Genomic DNA, 16,266 nt, shown 5'->3' on the forward strand with positions numbered 1-16,266 from the left:
CCGCCGTCTCACACGTCAAATGTCCTAAATCCAGTCATTGCCTGTGCTGTCTTTGGTTTTCGCCAAGCATGTCTCGTCATACTGGGGCCAAATAACTCAGTCTGTGCCTCGTCTGTCCAGAACGCCTTGTTTCAGAAGTCCTGGGGCCTCATGTACAAACGGTGCGTACGCACAGAAATGCTGCGTAAGAACTTTTCCACGTTCAAATCGCGATGTATAAAACCAAACCTTGCCGTAAATCCACACACTTTTCCACGGTACCTCATACCTTGTCGTACGCAAGTTCTCCGCTCGGTTTTGCAGACTGGCGGCACCCAGCGTCGAAGCAATGCTACTGTTCCTGTGTGGTTACTCATTATTTTCTTGACGCCGGCTTTATAAATACACTGAAACTAACCGCATATTGTTTATTAGTGTAATGTATCTGATTAGAATTAACTTGTAACAATATAACGGTCCAGGGAACAGCCATAGTATTCCAGATACCATAACTGCTTTAGCGTTGTTACTCTCACTGCACCATCTTCTTTTTCTTCTTTCAGCTGCTCCCGTTAGGGTTGCCACAGCGGATCATCTTTTTCCGTATTACTCTCACTGCACCACTCGGAGTATTTATATCACTGTATCTGAGTGTGAATCACAGCAGCAGCTGATCGGAAAGAGAATTATCGGTATACAGCATCAAGCACACGCTACCTCAGCCACGGCAAAACGTTTCAAAGCCTTTCCTGTAAGACCTTGCGGTTCAGAAACAGTCAATCAGTCCATCAGTTGCTCCTTGTAGAACTGTTTGTACTTATAAGTACAATCACCTCACTGTAAACTTGCACTACAGTTATAATATCGCACAACCTGAGCCACTTTATAAAACACGTATTTACATATGATGACGATATCATTTTTAAGATGACATGCAGCAAATTATGTTGATTATATTATACAGATAAAACTTTAACTTCATTTAAATAATCTGTATTTTTAATAATTAAACACGTGAGGACACGGTGTCGCAGCGCTGGTAAGTTCACGGATTGATCCTACCTTGTGCTGTATTCTTTCTGGGGCTGACGCGACACTGGAAGGATAGATGGATTGAAAAATTAAACTTGTACTGCAAAGATATTCCAATGTTCCTTCAAAGTTTTCAAGAATCGTCCTTGTAAGCTTACAGATGGTTTAACGCCTTTTACAGAGCTGATTGTGCGGCGATTGGGTATTTGGAGAAAGAAAAGGAAGGACAGGAATTGGAGATTATTAGTACGTTTGAAAGAGACAGACAGTACTGCTACAATAAAGTATTTCATTGAAGGTCGCGCACAATCATGCACCGTATTCCCCTGTTTAATGACGTGCTTTAACTCCTATCATCATGAAAAAGATATCACGTATACATCTCAGTATTTTAATTATTCAGAGAGCTGTAATATCACGAATGTAATGGATTCTGTGTCCTGCTGGAGAAAAGAAAACGGAAGCACGTAGTGATTCACACACAAAGAGCAAAAGATCAAATACAAAACAAAGCATTTAACGTGCTACTTTAATTACTATGGGATTTGAGAAACTGGTTAATTAAACGATTTTAAGATAAAGTTTATGATCTACTTTAATGACAAAATAAACTACGTAATTAAAGTGGAAATTTCGAGATTGAAGTTGACATTTCGTGCTCTTTTTCCTACTGTGTGCCTTTTTTTTTCTCTGTACCCTAATAAGCTTTCATATGACACTCAGACCGCGGGATACAACTCACCTTTTCACGGCGACTTTGATATGTGACGAATTCTTTTTTATTTTGGGCACTGTGCGACTGTGTCTGGCGATCAGCTTCCTTTTGTTGTTTATACCACTATGGCGTTATTTCAGTGCCACTATTCTGAGCACCGTAAAAAATATTGAGCGCACGTAAAAAAAGATTGCAAGTGCAAGTGTTGCATTTTGAAGAGAAATTTATTTTGAGCGTACAAAAGCTGAATTTGAGTGAACAAAATTCATTGCTGCGTGCAAAAAATGTATTTCAGTGTTTGCGCTTATCCATATACACACACACAATAGCACCCTCTCGCTCAGTTTTTCATTTGCGCTTGCTCGTAATGTGTTGCTTGCGCTCACAACATTCTCTGCTGCGGCGCTCAACTCTCTGTACACCGTTATAAGTGTGCCACAAAACCAACCAATCACAGACTTGGTTTCAAAAATTCTGATTGGCTCTTACGGTCTCCAATCAGCTCGCTAGCTGCTGCATTCCGGAAACAGTCAGTTGGCATGGTTGTATAATGCAACTACATTATACTACACCAACGATAGTCTTAACAAATAATATATTTTAAAATAAAATAATTAAAGATATTATCCGCAAATTGGGGTTTAATTGAGTTTAGCTGGATTTAGCTACATTTCGGACTGTTTCCGGAATGCAGCAGCTAGCGAGCTGATTGGAGACCGTAAGAGCCAATCAGAATTTTTGAAACCAAGTCTGTGATTGGTTGGTTTTGTGGCACACTTATAACGGTGTACAGAGAGTTGAGCGCTTGCAGCAGAGAATGTTGTGAGCGCAAGCAACACATTGCGAGCAAGCGCAAATGAAAAAACTGAGCGAGAGGGGGTGCTATTGTGTGTGTGTGTGTATATGGATAAGCGCAAACACTGAAATACATTTTTTGCACGCAGCAATGAATTTTGTTCACTCAAATTCAGCTTTTGTACGCTCAAAATAAATTTCTCCTCAAAATGCAACACTTGCACTTGCAATATTTAGTGGCACTGAAATAACGCCATATACCACTGTTTAAAACATAAATAGTATGTTTTTCCTTTGCCTCCACTTGGTATTCGCTGAAATTCTTATATTTTCCCCCGTGCTTTTTCCATTGTCTTTTCACAGAAGGCTGAGCTTAATTGTATTTTGATTTGCATATTCATAGAGGCGTAATTCTGGGAGGAGTTGGGGGCGGGACAGAAGGCGCGAGCACGAGCGTTACTTTTCACGCTGACTGGGATTTATGGAGCGGAAGAACGTGTTAGTTGGAGTACGCACAGATTCCTGCATCTAGATTTTTTTGTGCGTAAGCACATTTCGGCTTTTGTGCTTACGTCACGTTATAGTGCGAGTTCTACGCACGGCGTTATGCATGAATTCCCTGGTCTTTGCCCGCACTCTTAAAAACGATGGTTTTTATTGGGGTGTGTGGTTCCTTGTAAAACGTTAACCATCGTTTCATTCTGGGAGCGGTCCTTTTTATATGAAGTTGGCTCTTTGTGCTTTGAACAAAATTCCCAATATGTAGAAAAGAAAAACAAATCTTTAATGATTGGAGGGCTACCTATAGGAGGACACAAACAGATTTTATAAAGCTGCACCGAGAGGCGGTGAGAGTCCTTTTAAAGTGACTGTCTATTCATGATTATTTACTGTAAGGAGACGTCATGGATCTAAATAAATAAAAGTTCTTTCTGGCACTTTCATGTGGACTGGAATTTGGGAACTAAAATGGTTCCCCTATGGCACCGCTCTTAGGAAACACATGGGCATCTTTGATTTTTAAGCGGGTTGAATGACAGCCATGAAAAAAATCACCAGCTGAAGGAATTCTGCATGGAGAAGATGAAGAAGAGACCGGCAGACAGTTTGAGGAAGTGCCGAAGGATGGGCTTGCTTTTTCCACACACGGAAATGGCATAGCTGTTCGTCTTTCGTTGAATAAAATGTTGCCGATTCATTTATCACTTTTATTAAAAGATACTGACTAAATTTAAATAAAAAATGAAATCTTGACATTCTTACAGATTTTATAAAAGGAAAACGCATGACGCGGGATGCGCACTTACTTTGTCACAGTACGCTCCCCGGTGCTCAGAATTCCTCATCAAAGACTTAAAACGGCAACGCCAGAGTGGGTCTGATGGTGGCTGCCATCATGTCCGTGTTTTTTTTATTGTTCCTGCCTTGCACTTGTGGCCGTAAGGACTGCTTGTTCTGCAGCTCTTCACTTAAATTGATTTATTTATTCATAGTGGGATGGCGGTAAATTGAATTGATTTTCAAGGCAAAATGTCACTCGTATCAAAGTGCTTCTGTATGGGATATGGTTCAGTATGGCAGGCCTTATATAAAAGACCCAAACCTTAGTCCAACAAGTGGTCCTCGTCTTTATATCCGCTCTGTCCACGGGCACAGAGCGCTGCAGCTGAGTCACACACGCACGCGTGTTCACAGCGTGTAGGAAAATGAATCGTAACCTGGAAACCAGAAGTGCTTGATGAATATTTCATAGGACGGAATGATGTCTCAGCAGCCGTCAGTCAAGAAAAGAAAAAAAAAAAACGATTGAGAACCCCGTGCTGGGAGGTCTTAACTGCATACGGACACTGAAGTGGCGAACTCGAGACCTGTGCTGAGTGCTAAGCTGCCCCTCCAGTCTCAGATGCCGGGGGCTGGTTTATCTTTTTTATTTTTTATTAAACATGCTTAAAAAAAAATAACCTTTGTTAATAGTAAAAATAATATATTGTTTTTTGCTGCTTTTCACTATACTTTTCTGATCTTTGGTTCTTTGAACGAGTGAACTATAGCGCTACAGCGATAACAACCAACAGCCTGGAAAACAGCTGGTTTTACTCAAGACCTGCCTCGTTACACGACTTTATTTATTAGAACTGCTTCGGGGTTGTCGTGCTTTTCGATCACCTGAGTGTCACTTTTGACTCGCACGGTTCTTCACAAATCCCTAAGGTGGATTCCTTCTTCAGTCGAAATTTTCTCTCCAAGATAACAAAGATTTTTGTTCACTAATGTGAAATCGTCGATCTTCAAACATAATGAAGAAATGTTTTTTAAAATAGTATCTCAGCTATTTCTATAATAGTGACGTGCTGTCAAGAACTGAAAACAAAGTTCAAAACAAAAAAAAAACGATCAACAGCAACAGAGTAACACTGGTGTGGATTCATGGTGTGCGCGTCGGACACAAACGCGGATTCGGGAGTACAGAGACAATATGGGACATTCACAGGGCAAAGACGGTTTTTAAGGCGATTGAAAAGGGGGCAGCTGGGCTGCACTTCAAGACCGTTCTCTTCTGGTGACATCGACATCTTCTACCAGAGATCGGAGACCTTCTCCAGACACAGTTACTCGGTAAGGCTAACGTGACGGATTATTGTGAGGCAGCACTATCCATTATCTATCTATCTATCTATCTATCTATCTATCTATCTATCTATCTATCTATCTATCTATCTATCTTATAGTGCCTTTCAAGTCATTCTATCCATCTATTATATAATGCCTTCCATATCTATCCATCTATCTATCATATAAGTGCCTTTCATATAATTCTATCTATATAGTGCCTTTCCTATCAATCAATAAATCTATCTATCTATTATCTAGCACCTTTCTATCTATCTCTGCCATTAGAAAGTCGTCAAGATCATTAGTTGTGCAACAGGACCAAATCGTGACACGACTGGCAAACTTAAGCGCGAAATAGCAAAAACATAGCTAATTATTCAGGTTCATTTAATTGTGTTTTACGTGTTATGTGAATGTTGGATTTAAACATCGGAAGCTATATACTATGCTGCAAGCTGCTGATTTAAATAGCGTATCCATTTTGTGCTGTTGTATGTATTGTTACTTTCATCCATCCATCCATCTATTATCCAACCGCTATATCCTAACTACAGGGTCACGGGGGTCTGCTGCTGGAGCCAATCCCAGCCAACACAGGGCGCAAGGCAGGAAACAAACCCCGGGCAGGGCGCCAGCCCACCGCAGTTGTTACTTTATTTACTGTGTAAATACTACATTTCTCATTGACAGATCCGTCTCTCCGTCTTTGGATTATATACAGTGCCTTCCATATATCTCTGTCATAGAGCGCCTTTCATCAATCCATCACTTTTTCTGTTTATCTACCATGGATGACATATCATGACTGCTTTCTGTAAACGCATAGGAGTAAAACAGTTTTGTAAAATAAACAAGTCCATTTGTGTAGTCTTCCCTCAAGACATTTTCGATTACTTCAGTAGATGCTTTAAGTTTAGGAAGTTCGAGATCGGCGAGTCTCAGCGGGTCACGCGCACGAGTGACTAACCGTTTACGGAAGTCTGAAAGACTTCAAGCGCTGGCCGATGAGGGATATAAATATTACATACGGACTAACGGTAACCATTACTCAACCGTAAATATGTTTTAAAATGCAGCATTTTTTTATAAGGGATCGAATGATCCTGAGTCATTGGCCGCCACTGACTCTCGGTGTCCGGATAAGCAGGTCACTTAACCGGACGTCGTTTTGACAGCAAATAACCGCAATCCAGAAACGCTGCCTGAGGGATAAACTTTTACTTATTTTGCTTTGTTTCACAGAACTAAAAATGATCACACTCTATTCCTCATCATTGCGCACCGATGTGATGAGAAATGAAACGTAGTAAATCTATGAACTAATACTGTACTAAATTTATTCACACATGTTAAATACTTTTAAAACGCAACAGATTCAAGAAAACGTGAGCAATGAAAGCTGAAATCTATTTGATTCTTATTTGAGAAAGTGACCTTAGTTTTCCTTATAGACACAATCAGTATTGCTTATCACCTTTTGCATATCACTACAATCGGATCTTCGGATCGCCCATTGATCTCCTAAGCTTTACAGCAGGCTCAGCCCTCACCTGTTGTGCCATTTCGACGGGAGTCATCAGCACGGAGAACAATGGCGAGCGGTGAGGGTTTCACTCGTGCTGTTCTCTCCAGTGTCTCACCAACATCATTCGTCTTTTTCGGCGTGGTATCATACAAGATGATCGGCGAGAAGCCACAACCTCATGCAAGTGAAATGAAAACCAAACCGCTAAAAACTTCACTTAAGGAGGCGTCGTCGGATGGATTCTCGCTGCACAGACACACTTAGACTCAGCAGGGTTTCTTGATCTGTTGTATGTTGCTGTAGGTCGCCCAGCATACCTCATAGATTTCTATTTTAGGAACGTTCTCAAAGACCAATGTCCCAGTTTGATATGCAAAGGACCCACCCCAGAATAGAAAGGGTCTTTGACAAGCAGGGTCAGATTAAGACCTTCAGAGGCCCTACGCACTTTGGTACTCCCATCACAATCTAAACAGTAATAAACGGTAAAATAAAATGGTATTTTTCGAAACGAAACAAAACTTACAGTAAGATGGAAAATAAAGTGTATTTTGTATACTTCCACTTTATTTATATTCGGAAAGTTTTATCTTACTTTTTCTTTGATCAGATCCTCAAAACTAATCTTGCGTAACACATCTGTTTCTATACTTAGTCGAGATCAGGCGCACGTTATTACTATGAATATATATATATATATATATATATATATATATATATATATATATATATATATATATATATATATATATTTATATATATATATATATATTTACTGTCTTTATTTAATTTTCTCATTTAATGTGGGAGTCCCGTTTGCACCATCTGGTCATTGGTAAATCCGGCAATGCAAAAATGCTGCGGTGCCCTCCTTCCATTGACGCCCTAAGCACGTGCTTATTCTGCTGAATGCTTAATTGCTGCCTAACACTGCATGGGACCACACAACCCAGTGAAGTGCCATTACAGAGCTGTTATATAAAAAGAGTGACATGCCGTAAAGGCAGCTTTGCAGGAAAAAGAATTTATAGCGAGAGAGGCGGAAAAGTGCAGGGCTACCTTCTGAGTAAGTGGTAAGGGGAGCGAAGCGAACTGCCGTGGATAAAAATGACAGAACTGGTCACAGTGACAGGCTGATTAGTGTTTATCAGGCAAAGAAAGGATAGCCGTCTAATAGCGTCTTGGAGTGAGAATATGGCAGGGCAGTCCGTGACTGGTACAAAAGCTCCGATGCGTCTCGTGCAGCTCTTGGCCACTTCGCTGTCACAGAAGAATTTGTACATTCAGGGATGGAAATCCTTTACCACAAATATAAATTCGAGACTTGTCGATTCGGGAGTTAATTGTAATAAGTGTGTAAAACTAATCACTCTGTATTGGAAAATTAAAAAATATTCTTTGACCGTCTGTTAATATAAAGTTGTACTGCGGTGGCCAGGCGCCCTGCCCGGGGTTTGTTTCCTGCCTTGCGCCCTGTTTTTACTGGGATTGGCTCCAGCCGACCCACGTGACCCTGTAGTTAGGATATAACGGGTTGGGTGATGGATGGATGGATGGATGGATAGTATAAGATGACGGGCCGTGGCAGGCGCTGCTATAAACCAACGTGACAAAGTGGTTCTGAAGAGCGATGTTAGAGCAGAACCATTCGTTGACCCCAAAAGAATCATCTCATGATGGCTCCAGAAAGATATTTTTTCATTTATATCGTAACAATAACTACATGGTGATAACAGATCTGTGAAGTGCACTCCATGGGACAGACTTCAGCTTCCCTGTGACCCTGAATGAATGGACGGCTGGAAGAACCAATGGATTCAGGACTTTTAGAAGACCCTCGTCTGCATACAATAATTTCAGTTTTTTTTTTTTTTTTTTGTTTGTCTTTAGTTACCCTGCTGGGGTGGGCTGGCACCCTGCCCGGGGTTTGTTTCCTGCCTTGCTCCCTGTGTTGGCTGGGATTGGCTCCAGCAGACCCCCATGACCCTGTATTTAGGATATAGTGGGTTGGATAATGTTTGGATGGATGGAATTAAGTTGGATTCATTTGATGGTTAATGTGGCACAGAAAACAGACACGAGCAGACTGTCCTGCAGCCGCACAGCCCCCTTAAAGCCCCTAAAACACTCTCTTTTTCATTTACCGCCCCTTCACGTAAACAATGACAATGCAGAAGGCCCCACAGTTAAGGTAGATCTATAGGCGCAATCTTAAAACACAACTTCAACAGAACAGTCTCGTACTAAAATTTCAAATTAACAATAACTGCACAAAGTATTCAAATGAACAGTTTGTAAAATATTATTCTACTACATGATGATGTTGTCAGGACACTGAGGGTCTTACTGAGGAAGAACTCATTAACAGAGCATCTCCAATAATGTCATAGCCAGAGGTGCTGGTAGGGCATGTTAGAGTAACCAGGACTTGCACTTCGAGGCTTAGGGCGAGACGGGTGTAGCTGCAGCTGGCAATACCCATGACAGATCAGGTAATGCCCACGACCTTAGTCACAAAACGCCCTTTGACTCAGATAACCCTCCTACAGCCCTAACCTTAACCATAGTGTAATGGGGCCCTAATGTTAGATAGATAGATATGAAAGGCACTATATAATAGATAGATAGATAGATAGATAGCGTGAAAGGCACTATATAATAGATAGATAGATAGATATGTGAAAGGTGCTATAGATAGATAGATAGATAGATAGATATGAAAGGCACTATATAATAGATAGATAGATAGATATGAAAGGCACTATATAATAGATAGATAGATATGTGAAAGGTGCTATAGATAGACAGATAGATAGATAGATACTTTATTAATCCTAAGGGGAAATTCAGATTAATTAACTACGTTAATCGTAGTCTAATGTGATGGGTGTTACGTGACTGACGTTCAGGGCGTTTCATTACATGACTGACCTCGCAGGTACTGCAGTCTGCAATTATACTCTGTTGGCTTAGCACAACTGTCGCCTTCTTTGCGTTTTAAGTGCTTTTCATCAAAACAATAATGATTAGGCGGCACGGTGGCATGGTGGTGGCGCTGCTGCCTCGCAGTAAGGAGACCTGGGTTCTCTTCCCGGGTCCTCCCTGTATGCAGTTTGCATGTTCTCCCCGTGTCTGCGTGGGTTTCCTCCCACAGTCCAAGACGTGCAGGTGAGGTGCATTGGCGATCCTAAATTGCGCTGGGTGTGTGTGGCACCCTGCCCGGGGTTTGTTTCCTGCCTTGAGCCCTGTGTTGCCTGGGATTGGCTCCAGCAGACCCCCATGACCCTGTAGTTAGGATATAGTGGGTTGGATAATGGATGGATGGACAATAATGATTATACATTTGTCTAATGTGACTGAGTGAACGTTTTCTGCAGTGGCTATGAGACTTGCACACCTTTTTTAAATTCTTATAAGTAAATCATAATCGTATTCATAATCGTAAATTCTCATAAGTGGTATGACCCCTGTTCATGTTTAGGGGAGCAGGAGGCGCCCCCTCCCCAAATGGCACAACGTAAAATGAAAGCAATCCGTCCATCTATTATCTTAACCTGCCGGCTGCATTTAACCTTTTCGCAATGGACACCAAAAGTAAAAGAAAAGAGAAAGGTGATGGCGAGAGAGCAAGAAATGAAGAAAAATCAATGGCGCTGGACGGAATTAGCTTTATTCAGAGCAGGTGGGAAAGGTTTCACTTTACAGCCCTCCATTGGTTCACAACTTCAGTTGCCCTACAGTCTGTGATATTGACCCAAACTCGCCGTCACTAACATGCTAAGTGTTGCCAACTGTAGGAGGGGACGAAGTTAATTCAAGGGTGGGATCCATGCCAACACAAGAGAGGGTTGTACTTTTGGGTACTGGAAAGGGGCAACAACAGCTGAGGAGGATAAAGAAGGAGCTACTCAAGCAGATGAAAGGGTAGAGGAGAAAGCTACTTTGATTACTTTACATGTCCCCAGTCCAAAGATCGTGGCCTGTTTTTCTGCTCGAACCTCTAACAGTTCCCAAGGCAGACCATGTTGTTGATGTGGTGAAAGTGACTGGACAGTGCGGCCTGAGCTATCGAGGGGACAAAGCTAAAGCTACTCTACAAGATAATCATCTTGACTATGGCAACTTGCTGCACAGAAAAGCTCAAGAGACAGCGGATTTAGGAGTTGTATGTCACTTCACCTTTGTTAGCAGTGACCACGGTGGTCTCCAAGAATAGGGGTGGGCCTGTCTGTATCATGTCACTCCATCTCTGCTTTATGGTGGAGGTTATTGTTTGAAAGCTTGTCAACCTGGATGACCTGTTCAGTCTTTAAATGTTTTCCATGGACAGCCAGCAAATGTGATTTCATTTTAGTGCAGTGAAGGTCGATTCTCACTCAGCTCTGACACAGGAATGGTGGCAGCACATTAAAGATCATTAAAAAGTCGTCAGGTAAATGTAATGCAGGCAGACTCAGGTCCTAACCTGGGGTCCTGAGTCGGTTTGTCATGTGGTGGGTGCGGCAATGTGCTGTATCAGGACCTGCTCCTAACCTCCTCCTCCTCCTCCTCTTCCTCAGAGGCAGACAGACAGACAGACAGACAGCAGTTAGTAATGTCGGAGTGGCTACATGGCAGAAGGTGACTTAGAAAGCCAGCTTGATTACAGCAGTGACACATCCCTTTAAATATTAATATAAGTGACAATAAGCTACCTGGCGGCACGGTGGCGCTGCTGCCTCGCAGTTAGGAGACCCGGATTCGCTTCCCGGGTCCTCCCTGCGTGGCGTTTGCATGTTCTCCCCGTGTTTCCTCCCACAGTCCAAAGACATGCAGGTTAGGTGGACTGGCGATCCTAAACTGTCCCTGGTGGGTGTGTGTGTGCCCTGCGGTAGGCTGGCACCCTGCCCAGGTTTGTTTCCTGCCTTGAGCCCTGCGTTGGTTGGAATTGGCTCCAGCAGAGCCCCGTGACCCTGTGTTCGGATTGAGCAGGTTGGAAAATGGATGGAATAAGCTACCTTCCTGTCTGGATTGTTTGGAATGTATGATATTCAGATGTTTAAAACAGCTTACCATCTCTTTAAAATGTGTTTCTGATATCTTGAATCAGAAATAAAATAAATAAAATTGAAATACAATTTCAGATATCTTTAAATAGGGTGGCACAGTGGAGGCCTGGATTCGCTTTCCGGGTTCTCCCCGTGTCTGCGTGGGTTTCCTCCCACAGTCCAAAGACATGCAGGTCACGTGCTTTGGCGACCCTAAATTGTCCCTCGTGTGTGCTTGGTGTGTGTGTGCCATGCGGTGTAACCCTGCCCGGGGTTTGTTTCCTGCCTTGCGCCCTGTGTTGGCTGGGTTTGGCTCCAGCAGACCCCCGTGACCCTGTAGTTAGGACATAGTGGGTTGGATAATGGATGGATAGATATCTTTAAATACATTTTAAAATATCTAAAAGTGGAGAAGAAACCCATTTTTCAAGTTACCAGAATTTTAGCTGGAAAGGATTCATACGTGAGATATCTTAAATGTACGTCAGTGTGAAGATATCTGCAATGCATTTTGTGTTCTCTTCAATGCAGCACAAGACGTTCTGAAATGACAAGCAGACCATTTTGAGATATCTGAAATTCATTTCGAAATATCTCAAGAAAACTCAGCAGTGCAATGTAAGAGATCTCAAATTCACTTCAAAATGTCTGAAAAAGAAGGGAACTCCAATTGCAAATATACATTTTTAAAGGAAATACCGTGAGATACCGAGCTGCATAACTTGATATACACTCACCTAAAGGATTATTAAGAACACCTGTTCAATTTCTCATTAATACAATTATCTAATCAACCAATCACATGGCAGTTGCTTCAATGCATTTAGGGGTGTGGTCCTGGTCAAGACAATCTCCTGAACTCCAAACTGAATGTCAGAATGGCAAAGAAAGGTGATTTAAGCAATTTTGAGCGTGACATGGTTGTTGGTGCCAGACGGGCCGGTCTGAGTATTTCACAATCTGCTCAGTTACTGGGATTTTCACGCACAACCATTTCTAGGGTTTACAAAGAATGGTGTGAAAAGGAAAAAACATCCAGTATGCAGGAGTCCTGTGGGCGAAAATGCCTTGTTGATGCTAGAGGTCAGAGGAGAATGAATGGGCCGACTGATTCAAGCTGATAGAAGAGAAACTTTGACTGAAATAACCACTCGTTACAACCGAGGTATGCAGCAAAGCATTTGTGAAGCCACAACACGCACAACCTTGAGGCGGAGGGGCTACAACAGCAGAAGACCCCACCGGGTACCACTCATCTCCACTACAAATAGGAAAAAGAGGCTACAATTTGCACGAGCTCACCAAAATTGGACAGTTGAAGACTGGAAAAATGTCACCTGGTCTGATGAGTCTCGATTTCTGTTGAGACATTCAAATGGTAGAGTCAGAATTTGGCGTAAACAGAATGAGAACATGGATCCATCATGCCTTGTTACCACTGTGCAGGCTGGTGGTGGTGGTGTAATGGTGTGGGGGATGTTTTCTTGGCACACTTTAGGCCCCTTAGTGCCAATTGGGCATCGTTTAAATGCCACGGGCTACCTGAGCATTGTTTCTGACCATGTCCATCCCTTCATGATCACCATGTACCCATCCTCTGATGGCTACTTCCAGCAGGATAATGCACCATGTCACAAAGCTCGAATCATTTCAAATTTGTTTCTTGAACATGACAATGAGTTCACTGTACTAAAATGGCCCCCACAGTCACCAGATCTCAACCCAATAGAGCATCTTTGGCATGTGGTGGAACGGAGCTTCGTGCCCTGGATGTGCATCCCACAAATCTCCATCAACTGCAAGATGCTATCCTATCAATATGGGCCAACATTTCTAAAGAATGCTTTCAGCACCTTGTTGAATCAATGCCACGTAGAATTAAGGCAGTTCTGAAGGCGAAAGGCGGTCAAACACCGTATTAGTGTGGTGTACCTAATGATCCTTTAGGTGAGTGTATATTGAGATATTTTAATTCTTCAGAGTGCACAGAGGCTTATTTTTATTTCAAGACACCTGGAAATGCACTGCAGATATTTGAGAATACGTTTAACATTTCACGAAATAGACATATTGTAAAAAGATATCCATAATCAGTTTTAAGATATCATAACTTGCATTTCAAGTTGTGTCATAATTGTCTTTACATTTTAATTCAGGTAGCCTGAGGAGTTGTGCCAGTCTACTGAGAGATGGGGTACACAATAAGGCATCTCCACCATGGTGTGAAATGGGCAGAGGAAGCTGACTAAGGCTCTAGCTCTCCTGAAAGGGTTATTTGGGTTATTATCTAATATGGTCAATTCTCAGAATTTTAATTTTACTAAACTAGGGGGCTTCGCCCCCTGCTTGCTTCGCTCGCCAACCCCCATGTTTGGTTTTCCAGATTTTTTTTTCTTTGAATTGTTGCTATTTCATCAGCTTCACTTTCATTTCAGGACTTCTGTAAAAACAATATTTGGAATCTTTTGTGTCCCAATATGCTGAGTCTTTTAAATGAGGTCAGTGAGACGTGTTTAATGACTTTTGTACCATAATGTAGGACAGGTTTCTCTGTTTGGAATTTCAGCACAGACAAAACGATCCACATCATCAGCAGTTAATATTTGTTTTTGCAAAGTAACCAATAAATGCATGCGAGTTAAACCCCGGTTTTGAACTTCTCTGGCTTAAACTAATTTCCTTTTGTTTGCGTCAATGTGATCTGTGCTATCTCTTTTTTTTTTTTGGTACTGTAGCGACTGACGTAATAAAGGGTCACAAAAGTTCTGCTTTAACAATCGCCGACTGCGTAACCCCAAACACAACTTTCTAGCATCCCCTCCAACCTTTCCTCATCAATCAGCACCCAGCTATCCGTCTGCCGTGCTGCACTCTGCCCTCCCTCGAACGGACCTAACGGTCACTTAAAACAAAAAAGGCTTCATCTTGGCTGGGACGCTAAAATACTTTCGACTGTAACTGCTTTCATATTCTGTACCTTTCTCTGCATGTGTATCTCATTTCTCCGCACTGCTCTTTCATCTTTGCTGTGTGTGCCACGTGACTGTAGCTGTCCGAGCTCTTATTTGATAAGATGGGCATGTCTTGCAAGACTCTTCGATGTTCCACGTCCCTGTGAGACTGCCCTGGGACAATCTCTTGGCACCAAGTCTCATGTTTACGGTCCCCGCGAGACGCTCCGTGACCCATCTTTGTTGTCTCGTGGGTCTTTAAAATGTCTTTCGAGAACTTCCGAAAAGATCACGTCTCGTCGCCTGGCTTTTACATTCCAGGATTTTTTTTTATATATAGAGAGACTATGTGTGCCTTGGCTGTTAAATGGATGCATGCAAACTTACAAATCAGTTTTGGTGACTTGATTTGGTCCATTGATAAAGCACAGATTCCCTCGTTCAGCTCGTTATCATCTGCTAGCTTTATGCCTTTCAATCGAGATGAGACAATATTAAAAAAGAAAGTGAAGAGCATTCCTTCTCAATTTGAGTTTTACAACATCAGATGAGCAGCCTGTTCAGCAGTGTTATTGCTGTCATTCACTGGTATGAGCTCTCCAGACTGGATTTGAGGATCTGGGGCCTCATGTATAACGCCGTGCGTAGAACTCGCACTATAACATGGCGTAAGCACAAAAGCCGAAATGTGTTTACGCACAGAAAAATCCAGATGCAGGAATCCGTGCGTACTCCAACTTCCACGTTCTTCCGCTCCATAAATCCCGATCAGCGTGAAAACTAACGCTCGTGCACGCGCATTATGTAACGCCCCCAATCCTCCCAGAATTACCCTCTTTGAATATGCAAATCAATATAAATCGCCCTTAAGCGCAGCCTTCTGTGAAAAGACAATGAGAAAAGCACGGGGGAAAATATAAGAATTTCAGCGAATACCAAGTGGAGGCAAAGGAAAAACATACTATTTGTTCAAATAAACCGTAGTATAATTAACAAAATGAAGTTGATCGAGTGACATAGCGTGTTGGAGAAACTTGAAAGCTCACATTCACAAGATCGCACAATGCCGGAAATAAAAAAGAAGTCACATATCAAAGTCGCCGTGAAAAGAAGAGTTGTAAACCCACTGTCTGAGTGTCATATGAAAGCTTATTAGGGTACAGAGAAAAAAGCCACACGGTGGGGAAAAAGCACGAAATGTCAACTTCAATCTCGACATTTCCACTTTAATCACGTAGTTTATTTTGTCATTAAAGTAGAACATCATAAACTTCATCTTAAATTTGTTTAATTAACCAGTTTCTCAAATCACATCGTAATTAAAGTAGCACGTTAAATGCTTTGTTTTGTATTTGATTTTCTATGTGCTCTGTGTGTGTGAATCACTACTTGCTTCTTAAACCGCTCTCTTCCTCCAACTGGACACAGAGTCCATTACATTCGTGATATTACAGCTCTCTGAATAACTAAAATACTGAGATGTATACGTGATATCATTTTCATGATGATAGGAGTTAAAGCACGTTATTAAACATGTGTTTCACTTCGATGAAATAATTTATTGCAGCAGTACTCAGGGGCGGCTCTAGGCTTGTGGTGGCACTGGGCAGAGGAAGAATCGGTGGCTCC

General features: G+C 42.0%; 1 protein-coding gene across 2 annotated transcripts in view; it reads left to right on the forward strand.

Moving 5' to 3' along the window:
- pip5kl1 (phosphatidylinositol-4-phosphate 5-kinase-like 1) overlaps positions 1-16,266 on the forward strand; it is a 102,761-nt gene that overhangs the window by 14,909 nt on the left and 71,586 nt on the right. Inside the window, exon 1 of one of the 2 annotated variants that reach the window (XM_039764351.1) lies at positions 4,357-5,137. The exons of the other annotated variant lie outside the window; for it this stretch is intronic. Within the exon in view, the coding sequence (XP_039620285.1) occupies positions 4,949-5,137 (189 nt within the window). The 5' untranslated portion in view covers positions 4,357-4,948. Of the gene's footprint in view, positions 1-4,356; positions 5,138-16,266 lie in introns of those variants that run through there. 2 annotated transcript variants of the gene reach the window in all.

The sequence above is a fragment of the Polypterus senegalus genome, chromosome 9, assembly GCF_016835505.1.
Source record: "Polypterus senegalus isolate Bchr_013 chromosome 9, ASM1683550v1, whole genome shotgun sequence".
In the NCBI taxonomy this organism is placed as follows: Eukaryota; Metazoa; Chordata; class Cladistia; order Polypteriformes; family Polypteridae; genus Polypterus; species Polypterus senegalus.